The sequence below is a fragment of the Scyliorhinus torazame genome, chromosome 3 (genome assembly GCF_047496885.1).
Source record: "Scyliorhinus torazame isolate Kashiwa2021f chromosome 3, sScyTor2.1, whole genome shotgun sequence".
Lineage (NCBI taxonomy): Eukaryota > Metazoa > Chordata > Chondrichthyes > Carcharhiniformes > Scyliorhinidae > Scyliorhinus > Scyliorhinus torazame.
Genome location: NC_092709.1, coordinates 4,035,661 through 4,058,894, shown reverse-complemented (window position 1 = coordinate 4,058,894; position 23,234 = coordinate 4,035,661). Strand labels below are relative to the sequence as shown.

At 45.2% G+C, this 23,234-nt stretch overlaps 1 protein-coding gene across 1 annotated transcript in view; it reads right to left on the bottom strand.

The window, feature by feature from the left end:
- Positions 1-23,234, bottom strand: part of LOC140408254 (NACHT, LRR and PYD domains-containing protein 3-like) — a 132,573-nt gene that overhangs the window by 4,279 nt on the left and 105,060 nt on the right. Inside the window, exons 5-6 of the mRNA XM_072495210.1 lie at positions 13,506-13,589; positions 10,390-10,473 (exon numbers count right to left, since the gene is read on the bottom strand). Of these exons, the coding sequence (XP_072351311.1) occupies positions 10,390-10,473; positions 13,506-13,589 (168 nt within the window). The remainder of the gene's footprint in view (positions 1-10,389; positions 10,474-13,505; positions 13,590-23,234) is intronic.

Below are 23,234 nucleotides of genomic sequence, written 5' to 3'. Positions count from 1 at the left end.
TATTTATTGCTAGCGGGGCAGCTCCTCCTAGGACATTGAGAAAAAAAGCAATGATATTGCCCACCTCGAGGATAAAGCATATTTCAAAATGCAATCCCTTACCAGACTAAGTTTGGCTTGGAGGCCAAAGGGCTTGTTCTTGTGCTGTACGCTTCTTTGTTCTTAAGTACAGGACACCATAACACCCATCTCAGAAATCGAGAGCTTTTTCTGACCTGAAGAATTCAAGGGCCAATGTGGTACTTCTGCAGGGGACTCACTTGTGGGTGAGGGACCAGACCAGACTGCGGAGGGGTGGGTGCCAGGTTTTTCACCCGGGATTCAATACTGGGGTCCATGGGGTGGCGACTTTAATCAATAAGTGGACGCGCGTTTTGGTGGATTAGGTCGTGGCAGATTTGGGAGGCAGGTGTGTGATTGTTACTGGGTCATTGGCGGGTAAGTTGGTAGTATTGGTAAATGTGCATGAGCCAAATTGGGATGATGTGGAATTTATAAGGAAGTTGTTGGCCTCCATCCTGGATTTGGACACACACCAGCTGATCCTGGGGGAGATTTAAACTGTGTGCTGGAACTGAAGTTAGAGCAGTCTAGGTTGAGGTTGTTGGCTCCTTTGGGGGGTAGTGAGGGCGCTGCTAGCGTTTATGGAAGAGAACAGAGGGTGAGGATTTGTGGTGGTTCAGCCATGGGGGGGGGGGGGGGTAAAGAAATCTCGTTCTTGTCCCCAGATAATAAGATATACTCCAGGATCGACTTCTTTTTGATGGGTGGCTCTCTCCTTCCCGGGGTGAGGAAGGTAGGATTGGTGGACCTGCTTTTCAAGTTGGGCCCCATTCACTGTCCGCCATGGAGGCTGGACACACTGTGGGAGGCTTTGAAAGCAGTTATCAGAGGAGAGATTAAATTATACAAGGCGCACGTGGGTAGGGAGGTAAGAGAAGAATGGCAGAAGCTAATTGGCGATATTCTGGAGGTGGAATGCAGGTAATCCACTGACCCTATCCCGGTGAATAGGAGAAACTACACACGCAATTCGATCTGCGGCATTCGAGGGAGGTTTTTCATGAATATGGGGAGAACGCCAGCCCTCCCTTGGCTCACCAGCTGAGGAGGCTGGGAGGAGGCCTCCTGGGAGAACATTCAGGTGAGGGACTCCAGCGGTGAGCTGGTGCCCACCCCGGGGAGAGTAAACGGGCATTTCAGGCTTTCTATAAGAATCTTTATAGGTCTTAGTGCAAGTGGGGGGGTCAGATATGTCGGCAATTTTGGAGGGTCTAGAATTTCTACTGGTGGGAGGAGGAGTGCGAGGAATTGGAGGCACCGCTAGGTCGTGGGGAAGTCTTGTCAGCCATAGGACAGATGCAAACAGGTAAAGCCTCACGGCCAGATGGGTTTCCGGGGGAATTTTACAAGACGTTTTCCAGACAGTTGGGCCCATTGCTGGTGGACACGTTTCCGGACTCTTTGACCCGGGGTGCCTCTCAGTGACACTGGTGCAGGCATCGATTTCCCTTTCGTTGAAAAAAGTGGAATGTGGGTTGTACCATTCTATTTCACTGTTGAATACAGATGCCAAGGTATTGGCTAAGGTGCTGGCGATGAGGTGAGACCCTTGTCTTCCTGGGGTGATAGATGAAGATCAGACAGGGTTTGTTAAGGACCGAAACTGTCATCTAATGTCTGGCGACTGTTAAATGTACTTCTCTCCCGCTGGCAAGGCCCAATCCTGAGGTGGTGGTGGCTTAGGATGCGGAGAAGGCATTTGATAGGCAAAGTGGAAGTATCATTTTCCAGTTTGGGAGAAATTTGGGCTTGGACCAAAGTTTGGCTTGTGGGTACGTCGACTGTACTGTCATAATATACACCAGTATATCATGGTGCAGACACACACACTGATGGACACACAGCAAGACCAATCAACACACATACCACCGCAGCCAATCACCAGTTAGAGCACACGCACTATAAAGACAGAGGGCATCAGTTTTCCCGCTCATTCGGGATGCAGCCTCTCAGAAGGACAGAGCTGACAGCTTACAGCACAGATCTTCACCATGTGCTGAGCGCATAGACTGGTTAGGACAGGCATAGGTCTTTAGTTTAATCTAACATCGTGTTAACCCACAGTGAAAGGATGTTCAACAGTTTCTAACTCAATAAAATAGTGTTGTTCTATTTTAAGTGTTGGTGGCCTATATGTGTTCCACAGATCCAGAGCACCCAACACAACATGTACAAAGCCCCGTTGGCTTGTGTATGTACCAAAAATTTGAGCTCGGGGAACGAGACAGGAGTGTCCGATATCTCCCCTCCTATTTGTAATGGTGATCGAGCTCTTGGTTATGGCTTTAAGGGCTTCAAGAAAATGGAAGGGAATAATTAAGGGGGGGCTGGAGCATAAGGTGTCCCTATACTCCGATGACTAGGGAGGAAATTGCGGGTCCCCTAGCAGAGATATTTGAATCGTCGACAGACACAGGTGAGGGGCCTGAGGGTTGGAGGGGAGCAAATGTTGTGCCCTTCTTTGAGAAGAGCCGCAGGGAAAAGCCTGGGAACTGCAGACCGGTGAGCCTAATGTCTGTGGTGGGTAAGTTGTTAGAAGGTATTCTGAGAGACAGGGGGCGCGATTCTCCACCCCCACGCCGAAGTGGCCGCGCCGTTGTGAACGCTGTCGAGGTTCACGACGGCGCGGAACGGCCCCGGTCCCGACCGATTCAGGCCCTGACAATGGGCCAGTATCGGGGCCGCGTCATCTACCCGCGCCAGGCCTTGTCGCCCGCGTAAAAGCGGCGCCGAATAGATGACGCGACCGGCGCCGCATAACGGACATCACCCGCGCATGCGTGGTTGCCGTCCTGTCCAAATCCGCCCCGCAAGAAGATGGGGGACGGATCTTGCGGGGCTGCGGAAGGAAGGTGGTCCTCCTTCAGAGAGGACGGCCCGACGATCGGTGGGCACCGATCGCGGGCCACCCCACATTCAAGGTGAAGCCCGGTGCAGGATCCCCCCGAGCCCCCCCACAGGCCGCCCCCCCAGCGTTCACGCACCGCCCACGACTGTAGCGACCAGGTGTGGACGGCGCTGGGGGGAACCCGCTGTTTTGGCCTGGCCACTCGGCCCATCCGGGCCTCAGAATCGCGGGGGTGCCATTTTGGGTGTCTCCGGCGATTCTCCGGCCTGCGGCCCGCGAAACTCAACCGGGCCGTTCCCGCCGCTTGGGATAATCGCTGGAGGGCATCGGACCGGCGTCCCCGGAAATTTCGGCGGCCCAGGCGATTCTCCCAACTGGCGGGGGAGTGGAGAATCGCGCCCTGGATCTACAGGCATTTAGAGAGGCAAGGACTGATTAGGGACAGTCAGCATGGCTTTGTGAGTGGAAAATCATGTCTCTCGAATTTGATTGAGTTTTTTGAAGGGGTAACCAAGAAAGTAGATGAGGGCTGTGCAGTTGAATGAAATGAAATGAAAATCGCTTATTGTCACAAGTAGGCTTCAATGAAGTTACTGTGAAAAGCCCCTAGTCACCACATTCCAGCGCCTGTTCGGGGAGGCTGGTACGGGAGTTGAACCGTGCTGCTGGCCTGCCTTGGTCTGCTTTAAAAGCCAGCAATTTTGTCTACATGGATTTTAGCAAGGCCTTTGACAAGGTACCGCATGGTAGGTTGTTGCAAAAGGTTAAATCTCACGGGATCCAGGGTGAGGTAGCCAATTAGATTCAAAATTGGCTTGGCTGTGCCTCAGGGCTGCGTCCACTGTTATTTGTGATTTATATTGATGATTTGGATGAGAATTTAGGAGGCATGGTTAATAAGTTTGCAGATGACACCAAGATTGGTGGCATAGGGATAGTGAAGAAGGTTATCTAGGATTGCAACGGGACCTTGACCAATTGGGCCAGTGGGCCGATGAATGGCAGATGGAGTTTAATTTAGATAAATGTAAGGTGATGCATTTTGGTAGATCAAATCGGGGCAGGACCTACTCAGTTAATGATAGGGAGTTGGGGAGAGTTACAGAACAAAGAGATCTAGGGGTACAGCTTCATAGCTCCTTGAAAGTAGAGTTGCAGGTGGACAGGGTGGTGAAGAAGGCATTCAGCATGCGTGGCTTCATTTGTCAGAACAATGAATACAGGAGTTGTAACGAGGCAGTTCAGACAGCGTTTCAGGTTGAGGGCTTTGTTGATGTTGGCCCCCATTTGTAATAACCACCTGTTTGAGCTGGCAATGCCATGTTTGGGGTGTGGGGAAGGAAGGGGTTAGAGAGAATAACAGACTTGTTTTTGGAGGAGGGGCGATTCGCCAGCTTGGAGAAATTAATGGTGAAGTACAGGCTGTCGGGGTCGAACTCGTTTAGTTTTGCCAGGTTCGGAATTTAGTACAGAAGATTTTCCCGACTTTCCCAGTGGTGCCGCCGACAGCTCTAATGGGAAGGATCTTTTTACTTGTGGGGTCGGAGGAGGGGAACATGTCTGGAATCTATGTGAGGATCCTATGAGAGGAATACAATGAATACAGTGGATGGGGTGAAAGCGAGGTGTGAGGGGGAGCCTGTAGTAGATGACGAGGTGTGGAGTGAGGCCCTTCGCAGGCTGAGCTCCACATACTCGTGTGCGAGGCTGGGCTTGATCCAGCCTAATGTGGTGCTTATGGCACATTTAACCACGGAGAGGAAGAGCAGTGTTTTCCCGGAGATGGACAATCGGTGTGAGCTATGTTCTGCGGGCCGGGATAGCCACACGCACACATTCTGGTCCTGTCCCAAGCTCGTACATTTTGGGGTCACCTTCTTTAGCACCATTCTCAATATCGAACTGGAGCTCTGCCCTTTAGCGGCCATATTTGGGGTGTCAGATTTGCGGGGGCTGCAGACAGGGGTGGAGACGGATGTCCTCGCCTTTGCCTCGTTAATGGCCTGGAGGCGGGTCCTGCTGGAGGGGAGGTCTCCAACCCCACCAAGTGCATGGTTAGGGGATCTAATGGAGTTTTTATATCTAGAGGAGGTTAAGTACCCGGTGAGGGGATTGGTCGAGGGGTTAGAAACATAGAAATATATAAAATAGGAGCACGAGGAGGCCATTCGGCCCTTTGAGCCTGCTCCCCCATTCATTCTGATCATGGCTGATCATGCAAATTCAGTGTCCCACTCCCGCTTTCTCTCCATAGCCCTCGATCCCTTTAGCCGTAAGGGCCACGTCCAGCTGCCTCTTGAATATATCCAGTGAACCGGCCCCAGCAGCTTTCTGTGGGAGAGAATTCCACACGGTCACAACTCTCTGAGAGAAGAAGCTCTTCCTCATCTCAGTCCTGATTGGCTGACCCCTTATTCTGAGGCTGTGACCCCTAGTTCTGGACATCCCCAACACCTGGAACATTCTTCCCGCATCCAGCCTGTCCAGTCCCATCAGGATTTTATATGTTTCTATGAGATCCCCTCTCATTCTTCTAATGCACTTCCCGGTTTCCTAAACTGCCACCATTCAGATAATAATCTGCCTGTTTTTGCCACAAAGTGGATAACCTCACATTTACCCACATTATATTGCATTGGCCAAGTGTTTGCCCACTCAGCCAGCCTGTCCAAGTCACCCTGCAGCCTCTCTGCATCCTCCTCACAGCACACACTGCCACCCAGCTTAGTGTCGTCTGCGAATTTGGAGATATTGCAATTCCTTCGTCCAAATCATTAATGTATATTGTGAAGAGCTGGGGTCCCAGCCCTGAACCCTGCAGTACCCCACTATCACTGCCTGCCTGAAAAGGACCCATTTATTCCCACTCTCTGCTTCCTGTCTGGCAACCAGTTCTCTATCCCCATCAATATATTACCCCCAATGCCAGGAGCTTGAATTTTGCTCACTAGTCTCTTGTGTGAGACCTAGTTAAAAGCCTTTTGAAAGTCCAGATACACAACATCCACTGGTTCACCCTTGTCCACTCCACTGGTCACATCCTCAAAAAATTCCAGAAGATTTGCCGAGCATGATTTTCCTTCAGTGAATCCATGCTGACTTGGACTGATCCTGTCCCCGCTTTCCAAATGTCCAGTTATTTCATCCTTAATAATTGACTCCAGACTTTTCCCACCACCAACGTCAGGCTAACCGGTCTATAATTCCCCATTTTCTCTCTCCTTCCTTTTTTAAAAAGTGGGGTGACATTAGCTGCCCTCCAATCCATTGGAACTCTTCCAGAGTCTATAGAATGCTGGAAAATGATCACCAATGTGTCTAGGGCCACTTCCGTATGTTCTCTGGGATGCAGAGCATCAGGACCTGGGGACTTATCGGGTTTTAATCCCATCAATTTCCCCAATACAATTTCCTGACTAATAAGGATTTCCTTCAGTTCCTCCTTCATGCTGACCCTCTGCCCCCTAGTATTTCTGGAAGGTCCATAAGACCATAAGACACAGGAGCGGAAGTAAGGCCATTCGGCCCATCGAGTCCACTCCACCATTCAATCATGGCTGATTTCAACTCCATTTACCCGCTCTCTCTCCATAGTCCTTAATTCCTCGAGAAATCAAGAATTTATCAACTTCTGTCTTAAAGACACTCAACGTCCCGGCCTCCACCGCCCTCTGTGGCAATGAATTCCACAGACCCACCACTCTCTGGCTGAAGAAATTTCTCCTCATCTCTGTTCTAAAGTGACTCCCTTTTATTCTAAGGTTGTGCCCCCGGGTCCTAGTCTCCCCTGCTAATGGAAACAACTTCCCTACATCCACCCTATCTAAGCCATTCATTATCTTGTAAGTTTCTATTAGATCTCCCCTCAACCTCCTAAACTCTAATGAATATAATCCCAGGATCCTCAGACATTCATCGTATGTTAGGCCGACCATTCCTGGGATCATCCGTGTGAATCTCCGCTGGACCCGCTCCAGTGCCAGTATGTCCTTCCTGAGGTGTGGGGCCCAAAATTGCTCACGGTATTCTAAATGGGGCCTAACTAATGCTTTATAAAGCTTCAGAAGTACATCCCGGCTTTTATATTCCAAGCCTCTTGAGATAAATGACAACATTGCATTTGCTTTCTTAATTACGGACTCAACCTGCAAGTTTACCTTTAGAGAATCCTGGACTAGGACTCCCAAGTCCCTTTGCGCTTCAGCATTATGAATTTTGTCACCGTTTAGAAAATAGTCCATGCCTCTATTCTTTTTTCCAAAGTGCAAGACCTCGCACTTGCCCATGTTGAATTTCATCAGCCATTTCTTGGACCACTCTCCTAAACTGTGTAAATCTTTCTGCAGCCTCCCCACCTCCTCCATACTACCTGCCCCTCCACCTATCTTTGTATCATCGGCAAACTTAGCCAGAATGCCCCCAGTCCCGTCATCTAGATTGTTAATATATAAAGAGAACAGCTGTGGCCCCAACACTGAACCCTGCGGGACACCACTCGTCACCGGTTGCCATTCCGAAAAAGAACCTTTTATCCCAACTCTCTGCCTTCTGCCTGACAGCCAATCGTCAATCCATGTTAGTATCTTGCCTCGAATACCATGGGCCCTTATTTTACTCAGCAGTCTCCCGTGAGGCACCTTATCAAAGGCCTTTTGGAAGTCAAGATAGATAACATCCATTGGCTCTCCTTGGTCTAACCTATTTGTTATCTATTCAAAGAACTCTAACAGGTTTGTCAGGCACGACCTCCCCTTACTAAATCCATGCTGACTTGTCCTAATCCGACCCTGCACTTCCAAGAAATTAGAAATCTCATCCTTATCGATGGATTCTAGAATCTTGCCAACAACCGAGGTTAGGCTAATTGGCCTATAACTTTCCATCTTTTTCCTTGTTCCCTTCTTGAACAGGGGGGCTACAATAGCGATTTTCCAATCCTCTGGGACTTTCCCTGACTCCAGTGACTTTTGAAAGATTATAACTAACGCCTCCACTATTTCTTCAGCTATCTCCTTTAGAACTCTAGGATGTAGCCCATCTGGGCCCGGAGATTTATCAATTTTTAGACCTCTTAGTTTCTCTAGCACTTTCTCCTTTGAGATGGCTACCATATTCAACTCTGCCCCCTGACTCTCCTGAATTGTTGGGATATTAACCATGTCTTCTACTGTGAAGACTGACGCAAAGTACTTATTTAGTTCCTCAGCTATTTCCTTGTCTCCCATCACTCGATTACCAGAGTCATTTTGGAGCGGCCCAATGTCTACTTTTGCCTCCCGTTTGTTTTTAATGTATTTAAAGAAACTTTTACTATCATTCCTAATGTTACTGGCTAGCCTACCTTCATATTTGATCCTCTCTTTCTTTATTTCTCTCTTTGTTATCCTCGGTTTGTTTTTGCAGCCTTCCCAATCTTCTGACTTCCCACTACTCTTTGCCACATTATAGGCTTTCTCTTTTGCTTTGATGCATTCCCTAACTTCCTTTGTCAGCCATGGCTGCCTAATCCCCCCTCTGATAACCTTTCTTTTCTTTGGGATGAACCTCTGTACTGTGTCCTCAATTACTCCCAGAAACTCCTGCCATTGCTGTTCTACTGTCTTTCCCACTAGGCTCTGCTCCCAGTCGATTTTCGTCAGTTCCTCCCTCATGCCCCTGTAGTTACCTTTATTTAACTGTGACACCTTTACATCTGATTCTACCTTCTTTCTTTCAAATTGCAGATTGAATTCTACCATGTTATGATCACTGCCTCCTAAGTGTTCCCTTACTTTAAGATCTTTAATCAAGTCTGGCTCATTACATAACACTAAGTCCAGAATGGCCTGTTCTCTCGTGGGCTCCATCACAAGCTGTTCCAAAAAGCCCTCCTGTAAACATTCAATGAATTCCATTTCCTTGGGTCCACTGGCAGCATTATTTACCCAGTCCACCTGCATATTGAAGCCCCCATGATCACTGTGACCTTGCCTTTCTGACATGCACTTTCTATTTCGTGGTGCATTTTGTGCCCCCGGTCCTGACCACTGTTAGGAGGCCTGTACATAACTCCCATTATGGTTTTTTTGCCTTTGTGGTTCCTCAACTCTACCCACACAGACTCCACATCATCTGACCCTATGTCATTTAGTGCTATTGATTTAATTTCATTCCTAATTAACAAGGCAACCCCGCCCCCTCTGCCTACCTCTCTGTCTTTTCGATAGGTTGTGAATCCCTGGATGTTTAAATGCCAGTTCTGAACCCCCTGCAACCACGACTCTGTGATGCCTACCACATCATACCTGCCAGTCACAATCTGGGCCACAAGCTCATCTACCTTGTTCCGTACACTGCGCGCATTTAAATATAGCACCTTTAATTCTCTATTGACCGTCCCTTTTTGTTTTCTTAGTGTGGTGGACCTTGGTTTACTGAGCCTTTCCATACACTGTGTCATATTTTGTGGGATGGGGACTATCGTAACCTCTCCTGAGTTCTGTCTTTTTGTGCTTTTTTTGTATTCCTAAGCAGCTACGCTTCCCACTGATTACTTCACCTCGTGGTTCCCTGACTTTCCCTTCCCCCCCAATCTCTAGTTTAAAGTCCTATTGACCACCCTATTTACTCTTTTCGCCAGAACACTGGTCCCAGCTCGGTTCCGGTGGAGACCATCCCAACAGTTTAGGTCCCCCCTGTCCCAAAACTGATGCCAGTGTCCCATGAAAAGAAACCCCTCTTTCCCACACCACTCTTTCAGCCACGTGTTAACTTCCCTTATTCTTGCCTCCCTATGCCAATTTGCAGGTCATTTGTGGTCCCCTGACTGAAGACCGATCCAAAGCATTTGTTCAACTGGTCTGCCATCTTTTTGTTGCCCATTATGAATTCAGCTGATTCTAACCGTAAGGGACCTACATTTGTCTTCACCAGTCTTTTTCTCTTCACATATCTATAGAAGGAAGCTTTTGTAGTCAGTTCTACCGGAGGTACTTTTATTACTTACTTCAATGAACTAATCACCATCAGTTGCTGGGCTGTGTGTAGATGTTTTGCGGGCGTGGGGGGGGGGGGGGGGGGTGGGGGGGTAGGATTGGGTTTTCATTCATATTTTTTCTTGCTGGATGTTTCGGGGGATTTATAGAAAATTGTATCTTTTGTAAGATTTTGTAAAATTGAAAAACTTTAATAAAAACATATTTTAAAAATTGATTTTCTGGTAACTCTGATATTTATGGCCCTGAGTTCCCGTCTCCCTCACAAGTGGAAACATCTTCTCCGTATTTATCCTTTCAAACTCCTTCCTAATTTTAAAGATCTCTATCAGGTCACCCCCCTCAACCCTCTCTTGTTAAAGAGTCCAGCCTGTTCAATGCTTCCTGGCAGTTGTATATATTGTATATAAATAAAGAATATTTAACACTTAAACATTTATAAATATTTACAAATTTGATAGCAATGATATTTTACATCAGCACAGTTATATCCCCACTACTTACACCACTTTTTTTAATGTTGTATTTGTAGAAGGAATTGCGGTAAATCCAGATATTCCATCATAATCCGCATTACTGCCTTCAATCCTGAAACGGAAACGTTAGTCTGCGATTTGTAGACTGGCCAGACAGACAGACAGACACAACCAGGCAGACAGACAGACACAACCAGGCAGAGACATGGACAGACAGTTAGACCAACCTGACAGACGGACGCAGCCAGGCAGATGGACGCAGACAGACAGACAGGCGCAGCCAGACAGACAGGCGCAGCCCGATAGACGGATGCAGCCAGACAGACAGACAGACGCAGACAGATGCAGCCAGACAGACAGATGCAGACAGACAGACTGACGCAGCCAGACAGACAGACGCAGCCAGACAGACAGGCGCAGCCAGACAGACAGACGCAGACAGACGCAGCCAGACCGACAGACGCAGCCAGGCAGACAGATGCAGCCAGACAGACAGACGCAGCCAGACAGACTGACGCAGCCAGACAGACAGAGGCAGACAGACAGACAGAAGCAGCCAGACGCAGCCAGACCGACAGACGCAGCCAGACAGACAGACAGACAGAGGCAGACAGACAGACGCAGACAGACGCAGCCAGACAGACAGACGCAGCCAAACACACAGACAGACCAACTTTCTGCTTGATAATGCCAGGATTATTCAGACAGAGCTGATACGAGAGTTTGTCAAACAGAAAGTGTGATTACTGATGCGTTATCACACCTGTAACATGTGAGAAGATTAAAATGGACTATATTCATGTTGATGTTGGCCTGTTTAAAAATGTAAAATGATATAGCGTATAGAGTGTATCGTATATATAATCTTAAGAAATGTTTAACGTTAAAAAAGGTTTTATAAAAATGAAGCCATCTGTTTAAATTGCTCATTCATTGTTTTAAGGGGTGAGGTGTGACCACTGGAAGATTTCAGGAATATTGAATTTTAGGTATTGGGCAATTTAAATGTTTGACTGCAGTGGCCATGTTTTGTATAAAAAAGAATTCTGCTTTGCAGGGCCTGGATCTTTTAGCAGCCAGAAGGTGAAATTGACAAAGGAAACTGTTTTTCGGTCTAGGTTAATGGACTGTGGTTTGACTGGGAAAGTCCCTGAGGAGCTGAAATGCTTTGCAGCCTGCAGAGGTCATGGGCTGGATTCTCTGTTGACGGGGTCCTCCGCTTTGCCGGCAGAGCGCTCACACCCAGGGATTTCCCGACACTGTGGGGGTGCCCACAATGGGAAACCTCATTGGCCAGCTGCGAGAATGGAGGATCCCGCTGCCGGCGGGGGCGTGGTGCGGGACGGAGAAACCCACCCCATTTGTTTTTCAGCTTGGGGAGATGAGGTCATTGCTGGGTGGAGCCAAGGAATGCGGACAGACATTTTGAAAAGCTTTAGACAGGCAGTTTTGTGGAGAAACTCTGGAGAGAGGAGTTAAATTCTTATCTGAGTCCACAATTGCCCCACAGTAAGATAGATTCAGAGCTGTATGTTTCTTTTCTGGTTGTTAATGGGGAATTGTGATTAAGGGGTAATTGTAAGCTGTTCATTTTTGATGTGAAGTTAAAACTTTAATATTTTGTTTATAATAAAGACTTGCTTTCGAAATATCAAAGGCCTGTTTCTTCGTGCAATCGCTTCTGCAGCAAATCATTCCTTCGCAGTCTTAGAATAAACTAAAATATTTGGATTTCAGTCCAGTGTCCGAACCACTGGGGTCTGATCTGGGATCGTGACAGACAGACAGAGAATTCGGACAGACAGAGCAACCAGGCAGACAGACAGAGCAACCAGGCAGACAGACAAAGCAACCAGGCAGACAGACAGAGCAACCAGGCAGACAGAGCAACCAGACAGAGCAACCAGACAGACAGACAGAGCAACCAGACAGACAGAGCAACCAGACAGAGCAACCAGACAGAGCAACGAGGCAGACAGACAGAGCAACCAGACAGACAGAGCAACCAGGCAGACAGACAGAGCAACCAGGCAGACAGACAGAGCAACCAGGCAGACAGACAGAGCAACCAGGCAGACAGAGCAACCAGACAGAGCAACCAGACAGAGCAACCAGACAGACAGACAGAGCAACCAGACAGACAGACAGAGCAACCAGACAGACAGAGCAAACAGACAGACAGAGCAACCAGACAGACAGACAGAGCAACCAGACAGACAGAGCAAACAGACAGACAGAGCAACCAGGCAGACAGAGCAACCAGACAGACAGAGCAACCAGACAGAGCAACCAGACAGAGCAACCAGACAGACAGACAGAGCAACCAGACAGACAGAGCAACCAGACAGACAGAGCAACCAGACAGACAGAGCAACCAGGCAGACAGAGCAACCAGACAGACAGACAGAGCAACCAGACAGAGCAACCAGACAGACAGAGCAACCAGACAGAGCAACCAGACAGAGCAACCAGACAGACAGACAGAGCAACCAGGCAGACAGAGCAACCAGACAGACAGACAGAGCAACCAGGCAGACAGACAGAGCAACGAGACAGACAGAGCAACCAGGCAGACAGAGCAACCAGACAGACAGAGCAACCAGGCAGACAGAGCAACCAGACAGACAGAGCAACCAGGCAGACAGACAGAGCAACGAGACAGACAGAGCAACGAGACAGACAGAGCAACCAGGCAGACAGACAGAGCAACGAGACAGACAGAGCAACCAGGCAGACAGACAGAGCAACCAGGCAGACAGACAGAGCAACCAGACAGACAGACAGAGCAACCAGGCAGACAGACAGAGCAACCAGACAGACAGACAGAGCAACCAGGCAGACAGACAGAGCAACCAGGCAGACAGAGCAACCAGACAGACAGAGCAACCAGACAGAGCAACCAGACAGAGCAACCAGACAGACAGACAGAGCAACCAGGCAGACGGAGCAACCAGACAGACAGAGCAACCAGACAGACAGAGCAACCAGACAGACAGAGCAACCAGACGGACAGGAAGCTAGACGGACAGGGAAATAGACAGGCAGATAAACTGACAGATGAACAACCAGACATAGAGATCCAGATAGATAAGACAATGAGACAGACAGGCAGACAGATAAATGGGCCAATGTCTATCAAGTTACCACAGTTCCTGAAGTGTTTTGTTGTCCTTTAGTGCGTCACAAAGTTCCTTCAGCTCATTGTTCCCAATGTCGGTCCAGCCGAGACTGTTTGAGAAAAGTGTTGGAATTAAAAATTTACCGAGATTACACATTCACTATATTGCTACTCAGTGTTGGCAACGCATTCAAACTATACAACACACTGCTGTTACTGAGCCCATTCAAACTATACAACACACTGCTGTTACTGAGCCCATTCAAACTATACAACACACTGCTGTTACTGAGCCCATTCAAACTATACAACACATTGCTGTTACTGAGCCCATTCAAACTATACAACACACTGCTGTTACTGAGCCCATCAAACTATACAACACACTGCTGTTACTGAGCCCATTCAAACTATACACACACTGCTGTTACTGAGCCCATTCAAACTATACAACACACTGCTGTTACTGAGCCCATTCAAACTATACAACACACTGCTGTTACTGAGTCCATTCAAACTATACAACACACTGCTGTTACTGAGTCCATTCAAACTATACAACACACTGCTGTTACTGAGTCCATTCAAACTATACAACACACTGCTGTTACTGAGTCCATTCAAACTATACAACACACTACTGTTACTGAGTCCATTCAAACTATACACACACTGCTGTTACTGAGCCCATTCAAACTATACAACACACTGCTGTTACTGAGTCCATTCAAACTATACAACACACTGCTGTTACTGAGTCCATTCAAACTATACACACACTACTGTTACTGAGCCCATTCAAACTATACAACACACTGCTGTTACTGAGCCCATTCAAACTATACAACACACTGCTGTTACTGAGTCCATTCAAACTATACAACACACTGCTGTTACTGAGCCCATTCAAACTATACAACACACTGCTGTTACTGAGCCCATTCAAACTATACAACACACTGCTGTTACTGAGTCCATTCAAACTATACAACACACTGCTGTTACTGAGTCCATTCAAACTATACAACACACTGCTGTTACTGAGTCCATTCAAACTATACAACACACTGCTGTTACTGAGTCCATTCAAACTATACAACACACTACTGTTACTGAGTCCATTCAAACTATACACACACTGCTGTTACTGAGCCCATTCAAACTATACAACACACTGCTGTTACTGAGTCCATTCAAACTATACAACACACTGCTGTTACTGAGTCCATTCAAACTATACACACACTACTGTTACTGAGCCCATTCAAACTATACAACACACTGCTGTTACTGAGCCCATTCAAACTATACAACACACTGCTGTTACTGAGTCCATTCAAACTATACAACACACTGCTGTTACTGAGCCCATTCAAACTATACAACACACTGCTGTTACTGAGCCCATTCAAACTATACAACACACTGCTGTTACTGAGTCCATTCAAACTATACAACACACTGCTGTTACTGAGTCCATTCAAAACTATACAACACACTGCTGTTACTGAGCCATTCAAACTATACACACACTACTGTTACAGAGCCCATTCAAACTATACAACACACTGCTGTTACTGAGCCCATTCAAACTATAACAACACACTGCTGTTACTGAGTCCATTCAAACTATACACACCACTGCTGTTACTGAGTCCATTCAAACTATACAACACACTGCTGTTACTGAGCCCATTCAACTATACAACACACTGCTGTTACTGAGCCATTCAAACTATACAACACACTGCTGTTACTGAGTCCATTCAAACTATACAACACACTGCTGTTACTGAGCCCATTCAAACTATACACACACTGCTGTTACTGAGCCCATTCAAACTATACACACACTGCTGTTACTGAGTCCATTCAAACTATACAACACACTGCTGTTACTGAGTCCATTCAAACTATACACACACTGCTGTTACTGAGTCCATTCAAACTATACAACACACTGCATTTACTGAGCCCATTCAAACTATACAACACACTGCTGTTACTGAGCCCATTCAAACTATACAACACACTGCTGTTACTGAGCCATTCAAACTATACAACACACTGCTGTTACTGAGCCCATTCAAACTATACAACACATTGCTGTTACTGAGCCCATTCAAACTATACAACACACTGCTGTTACTGAGCCCATTCAAACTATACAACACACTGCTGATTACTGAGTCCATTCAAACTATACACACACTGCTGTTACTGAGCCCATTCAAACTATACACACACTGCTGTTACTGAGCCCATTCAAACTATACAACACACTGCTGTTACTGAGTCCCATTCAAACTATACAACACACTGCTGTTACTGAGCCCATTCAAACTATACAACACACTGCTGTTACTGAGCCATTCAAACTATACACACACTGCTGTTACTGAGTCCATTCAAACTATACACACACTGCAGTTACTGAGTCCATTCAAACTATACACACACTGCTGTTACTGAGCCCATTCAAACTATACAACACACTGCTGTTACTGAGCCCATTCAAACTATACAACACACTGCTGTTACTGAGTCCATTCAAACTATACAACACACTGCTGTTACTGAGCCCATTCAAACTATACAACCACACTGCTGTTACTGAGTCCATTCAAACTATACAAACACACTGCTGTTACTGAGCCCATTCAAACTATACAACACACTGCTGTTACTGAGTCCATTCAAACTATACAACACACTGCTGTTACTGAGTCCATTCAAACTATACACACTACTGTTACTGAGTCATTCAAACTATACAACACACTGCTGTTACTGAGTCCATTCAAACTATACAACACACTGCTGTTACTGAGCCCATTCAACTATACAACACACTGCTGTTACTGAGTCCATTCAAACTATACAACACACTGCTGTTACTGAGCCCATTCAAACTATACAACACACTGCTGTTACTGAGTCCCATTCAAACTATACAACACACTTGCTGTTACTGAGTCCATTCAAACTATACAACACACTGCTGTTACTGAGTCCATTCAAACTATACAACACACTGCTGTTACTGAGTCCATTCAAACTATACAACACATTGCTGTTACTGAGCCCATTAAACTATACAACACACTGCTGTTACTGAGTCCATTCAAACTATACAACACACTGCTGTTACTGAGTCCATTCAAACTATACAACACACTGCTGTTACTGAGTCCATTCAAACTATACAACACACTGCTGTTACTGAGTCCATTCAAACTATACACACACTGCTGTTACTGAGTCCATTCAAACTATACAACACACTGCTGTTACTGAGTCCATTCAAACTATACACACACACTGCTTTACTGAGTCCATTCAAACTATACAACACACTGCTGTTACTGAGTCCATTCAAACTATACAACACACTGCTGTTACTGAGTCCATTCAAACTATACAACACACTGCTGTTACTGAGTCCATTCAAACTATACAACACACTGCTGTTACTGAGTCCATTCAAACTATACAACACACTGCTGTTACTGAGTCCATTCAAACTACACAACACACTGCTGTTACTGAGTCCATTCAAACTATACAACACACTGCTGTTACTGAGATCCCATTCAAACTATACAACACACTGCTGTTACTGAGTCCATTCAAACTATACAACACATTGCTGTTACTGAGTCCCATTCAAACTATACAACACACTGCTGTTACTGAGCCATTCAAACTATACAACACACTGCTGTTACTGAGCCCATTCAAACTATACAACACACTGCTGTTACTGAGCCCATTCAAACTATACAACACACTGCTGTTACTGAGTCCATTCAAACTATACAACACACTGCTGTTACTGAGCCCATTCAAACTATACAACACACTGCTGTTACTGAGCCATTCAAACTATACACACACTGCTGTTACTGAGTCCATTCAAACTATACAACACACTGCTGTTACTGAGGCCCATTCAAACTATACACACACTGCTGTTACTGAGACCATTCAAACTATACAACACACTGCTGTTACTGAGCCATTCAAACTATACCAACACACTGCTGTTACTGAGTCCATTCAAACTATACACACACTGCTGTTACTGAGTCCATTCAAACTATACACACACTGCTGTTACTGAGTCCATTCAAACTATACAACACACTGCTGTTACTGAGCCCATTCAAACTATACAACACACTGCTGTTACTGAGCCCATTCAAACTATACAACACACTGCTGTTACTGAGCCCATTCAAACTATACACACACTGCTGTTACTGAGTCCATTCAAACTATACAACACACTGCTGTTACTGAGTCCATTCAAACTATACAACACACTGCTGTTACTGAGCCATCAAACTATACAACACACTGCTGTTACTGAGTCCATTCAAACTATACAACACACTGCTGTTACTGAGCCCATTCAAACTATACAACACACTGCTGTTACTGAGCCCATTCAAACTATACACACACTACTGTTACTGAGTCCATTCAAACTATACACACACTACTGTTACTGAGCCCATTCAAACTATACAACACACTGCTGTTACTGAGCCCATTCAAACTATACACACACTACTGTTACTGAGCCATTCAAACTATACAACACACTGCTGTTACTGAGCCCATTCAAACTATACAACACACTGCTGTTACTGAGCCCATTCAAACTATACAACACACTGCTGTTACTGAGCCATTCAAACTATACACACATGCTGTTACTGAGCCCATTCAAACTATACAACACACTGCTGTTACTGAGTCCATTCAAACTATACACACACTGCTGTTACTGAGTCCATTCAAACTATACACACACTGCTGTTACTGAGTCCATTCAAACTATACAACACACTGCTGTTACTGAGCCCATTCAAACTATACAACACACTGCTGTTACTGAGCCCATTCAAACTATACACACACTGCTGTTACTGAGCCCATTCAAACTATACAACACACTGCTGTTACTGAGCCATTCAAACTATACAACACACTGCTGTTACTGAGCCCATTCAAACTATACACAACACACTGCTGTTACTGAGTCCATTCAAACTATACAACACACTGCTGTTACTGAGTCCATTCAAACTATACAACACACTGCTGTTACTGAGTCCATTCAAACTATACAACACACTGCTGTTACTGAGCCCATTCAAACTATACAACACACTGCTGTTACTGAGCCATTCAAACTATACAACACACTGCTGTTACTGAGTCCATTCAAACTATACAACACACTGCTGTTACTGAGCCCATTCAAACTATACAACACACTGCTGTTACTGAGCCCATTCAAACTATACAACACACTGCTGTTACTGAGCCCATTCAAACTATACAACACACTGCTGTTACTGAGCCCATTCAAACTATACAACACACTGCTGTTACTGAGCCCATTCAAACTATACACACACTACTGTTACTGAGCCCATTCAAACTATACAACACACTGCTGTTACTGAGTCCATTCAAACTATACAACACACTGCTGTTACTGAGTCCATTCAAACTATACAACACACTGCTGTTACTGAGTCCATTCAAACTATACAACACACTACTGTTACTGAGCCCATTCAAACTATACACACACTGCTGTTACTGAGCCCATTCAAACTATACAACACACTGCTGTTACTGAGCCCATTCAAACTATACAACACACTGCTGTTACTGAGCCCATTCAAACTATACAACACACTGCTGTTACTGAGCCCATTCAAACTATACAACACACTACTGTTACTGAGCCCATTCAAACTATACAACACACTGCTGTTACTGAGTCCATTCAAACTACACAACACACTGCTGTTACTGAGCCCATTCAAACTATACAACACACTTGCTGTTACTGAGCCCATTCAAACTATACAACACACTGCTGTTACTGAGCCCATTCAAACTATACAACACACTTGCTGTTACTGAGCCCATTCAAACTATACAACTACACTGCTGTTACTGAGCCCATTCAAACTATACAACACACTGCTGTTACTGAGTCCATTCAAACTATACACACACTGCTGTTACTGAGCCCATTCAAACTATACACACACTACTGTTACTGAGCCCATTCAAACTATACAACACACTGCTGTTACTGAGTCCATTCAAACTATACACACACTGCTGTTACTGAGCCCATTCAAACTATACAACACACTGCTGTTACTGAGCCCATTCAAACTATACAACACACTGCTGTTACTGAGTCCATTCAAACTATACACACACTGCTGTTACTGAGCCCATTCAAACTATACACACACTGCTGTTACTGAGCCATTCAAACTATACACACACTGCTGTTACTGAGTCCATTCAAACTATACAACACACTGCTGTTACTGAGCCCATTCAACTATACAACACACTGCTGTTACTGAGTCCATTCAAACTATACACACACTGCTGTTACTGAGCCCATTCAAACTATACAACACACTACTGTTACTGAGCCCATTCAAACTATACACACACTGCTGTTACTGAGCCCATTCAAACTATACAACACACTGCTGTTACTGAGCCCATTCAAACTATACAACACACTGCTGTTACTGAGCCCATTCAAACTATACAACACACTGCTGTTACTGAGCCCATTCAAACTATACACACACTACTGTTACTGAGCCCATTCAAACTATACAACACACTGCTGTTACTGAGTCCATTCAAACTATACAACACACTGCTGTTACTGAGCCCATTCAAACTATACAACACATTGCTGTTACTGAGCCCATTTAAACTATACAACACACTGCTGTTACTGAGCCCATTCAAACTATACAACACACTGCTGTTACTGAGCCCCATTCAAACTATACAACACACTGCTGTTACTGAGCCCATTCAAACTATACAACACTGCTGTTACTGAGCCCATTCAAACTATACAACACACTGCTGTTACTGAGTCCCATTCAAACTATACACACACTGCTGTTACTGAGCCCATTCAAACTATACACACACTACTGTTACTGAGCCCATTCAAACTATACAACACACTGCTGTTACTGAGTCCATTCAAACTATAACACACACTGCTGTTACTGAGCCATTCAAACTATACAACACACTGCTGTTACTGAGTCCATTCAAACTATACAACACACTGCTGTTACTGAGTCCATTCAAAACTATACACACACTACTGTTACTGAGCCCATTCAAACTATACAACACACTGCTGTTACTGAGCCCATTCAAACTATACAACACCACTGCTGTTACTGAGTCCATTCAAACTATACAACACACTGCTGTTACTGAGCCCATTCAAACTATACAACACACTGCTGTTACTGAGCCCATTCAAACTATACAACACACTGCTGTTACTGAGTCCATTCAAACTATACAACACACTGCTGTTACTGAGTCCATTCAAACTATACAACACACTGCTGTTACTGAGCCCATTCAAACTATACACACACTACTGTTACTGAGCCCATTCAAACTATACAACACACTGCTGTTACTGAGGCCCATTCAAACTATACAACACACTGCTGTTACTGAGTCCATTCAAACTATACAACACACTGCTGTTACTGAGGTCCATTCAAACTATACAACACACTGCTGTTACTGAGCCCATTCAAACTATACAACACACTGCTGTTACTGAGCCATTCAAACTATACAACACACTGCTGTTACTGAGCTCCATTCAAACTATACAACACACTGCTGTTACTGAGCCCATTCAAACTATACACACACTGCTGTTACTGAGCCCATTCAAACTATACACACACTGCTGTTACTGAGTCCCATTCAAACTATACAACACACTGCTGTTACTGAGTCCATTCAAACTATACAACACACTGCTGTTACTGAGTCCATTCAAACTATACAACACACTGCTGTTACTGAGCCCATTCAAACTATACAACACACTGCTGTTACTGAGCCATTCAAACTATAACAACACACTGCTGTTACTGAGCCCATTCAAACTATACAACACACTGCTGTTACTGAGTCCCATTCAAACTATACACACACTGCTGTTACTGAGCCCATTCAAACTATACAACACACTGCTGTTACTGAGCCCATTCAAACTATACAACACACTGCTGTTACTGAGCCCATTCAAACTATACAACACACTGCTGTTACTGAGCCCATTCAAACTATACACACACTACTGTTACTGAGTCCATTCAAACTATACAACACACTGCTGTTACTGAGCCCATTCAAACTATACAACACACTGCTGTTACTGAGCCCATTCAAACTATACACACACTACTGTTACTGAGCCCATTCAAACTATACAACACACTGCTGTTACTGAGCCCATTCAAACTATACAACACACTGCTGTTACTGAGCCCATTCAAACTATACAACACACTGCTGTTACTGAGCCCATTCAAACTATACAACACACTGCTGTTACTGAGCCCATTCAAACTATACAACACACTGCTGTTACTGAGTCCATTCAAACTATACAACACACTGCTGTTACTGAGTCCATTCAAACTATACAACACACTGCTGTTACTGAGTCCATTCAAACTATACAACACACTGCTGTTACTGAGCCCATTCAAACTATACAACACACTGCTGTTACTGAGCCCATTCAAACTATACAACACACTGCTGTTACTGAGCCCATTCAAACTATACAACACACTGCTGTTACTGAGCCCATTCAAACTATACAACACACTGCTGTTACTGAGCCCATTCAAACTATACACACACACTGCTGTTACTGAGTCCATTCAAACTATACAACACACTGCTGTTACTGAGTCCATTCAAACTATACAACACACTGCTGTTACTGAGTCCCATTCAAACTATACAACACACTGCTGTTACTGAGCCCATTCAAACTATACAACACACTGCTGTTACTGAGCCATTCAAACTATACAACACACTGCTGTTACTGAGTCCCATTCAAACTATACAACACACTGCTGTTACTGAGCCCATTCAAACTATACAACACACTGCTGTTACTGAGCCCATTCAAACTATACAACACACTGCTGTTACTGAGCCCATTCAAACTATACACACACTGCTGTTACTGAGCCCATTCAAACTATACAACACACTGCTGTTACTGAGCCCATTCAAACTATACACACACACTGCTGTTACTGAGCCCATTCAAACTATACAACACACTGCTGTTACTGAGCCCATTCAAACTATACAACACACTGCTGTTACTGAGTCCATTCAAACTATACAACACACTGCTGTTACTGAGACCATTCAAACTATACAACACACTGCTGTTACTGAGCCCATTCAAACTATACAACACACTGCTGTTACTGAGCCCATTCAAACTATACAACACACTGCTGTTACTGAGCCCATTCAAACTATACAACACACTGCTGTTACTGAGCCCATTCAAACTATACAACACACTAGCTGTTACTGAGCCCATTCAAACTATACAACACACTGCTGTTACTGAGCCCATTCAAACTATACAACACACTGCTGTTACTGAGCCCATTCAAACTATACAACACACTGCTGTTACTGAGCCCATTCAAACTATACAACACACTGCTGTTACTGAGCCCATTCAAACTATACAACACACTGCTGTTACTGAGCCATTCAAACTATACAACACACTGCTGTTACTGAGCCCATTCAAACTATACAACACACTGCTGTTACTGAGCCCATTCAAACTATAAACACACTGCTGTTACTGAGTCCCA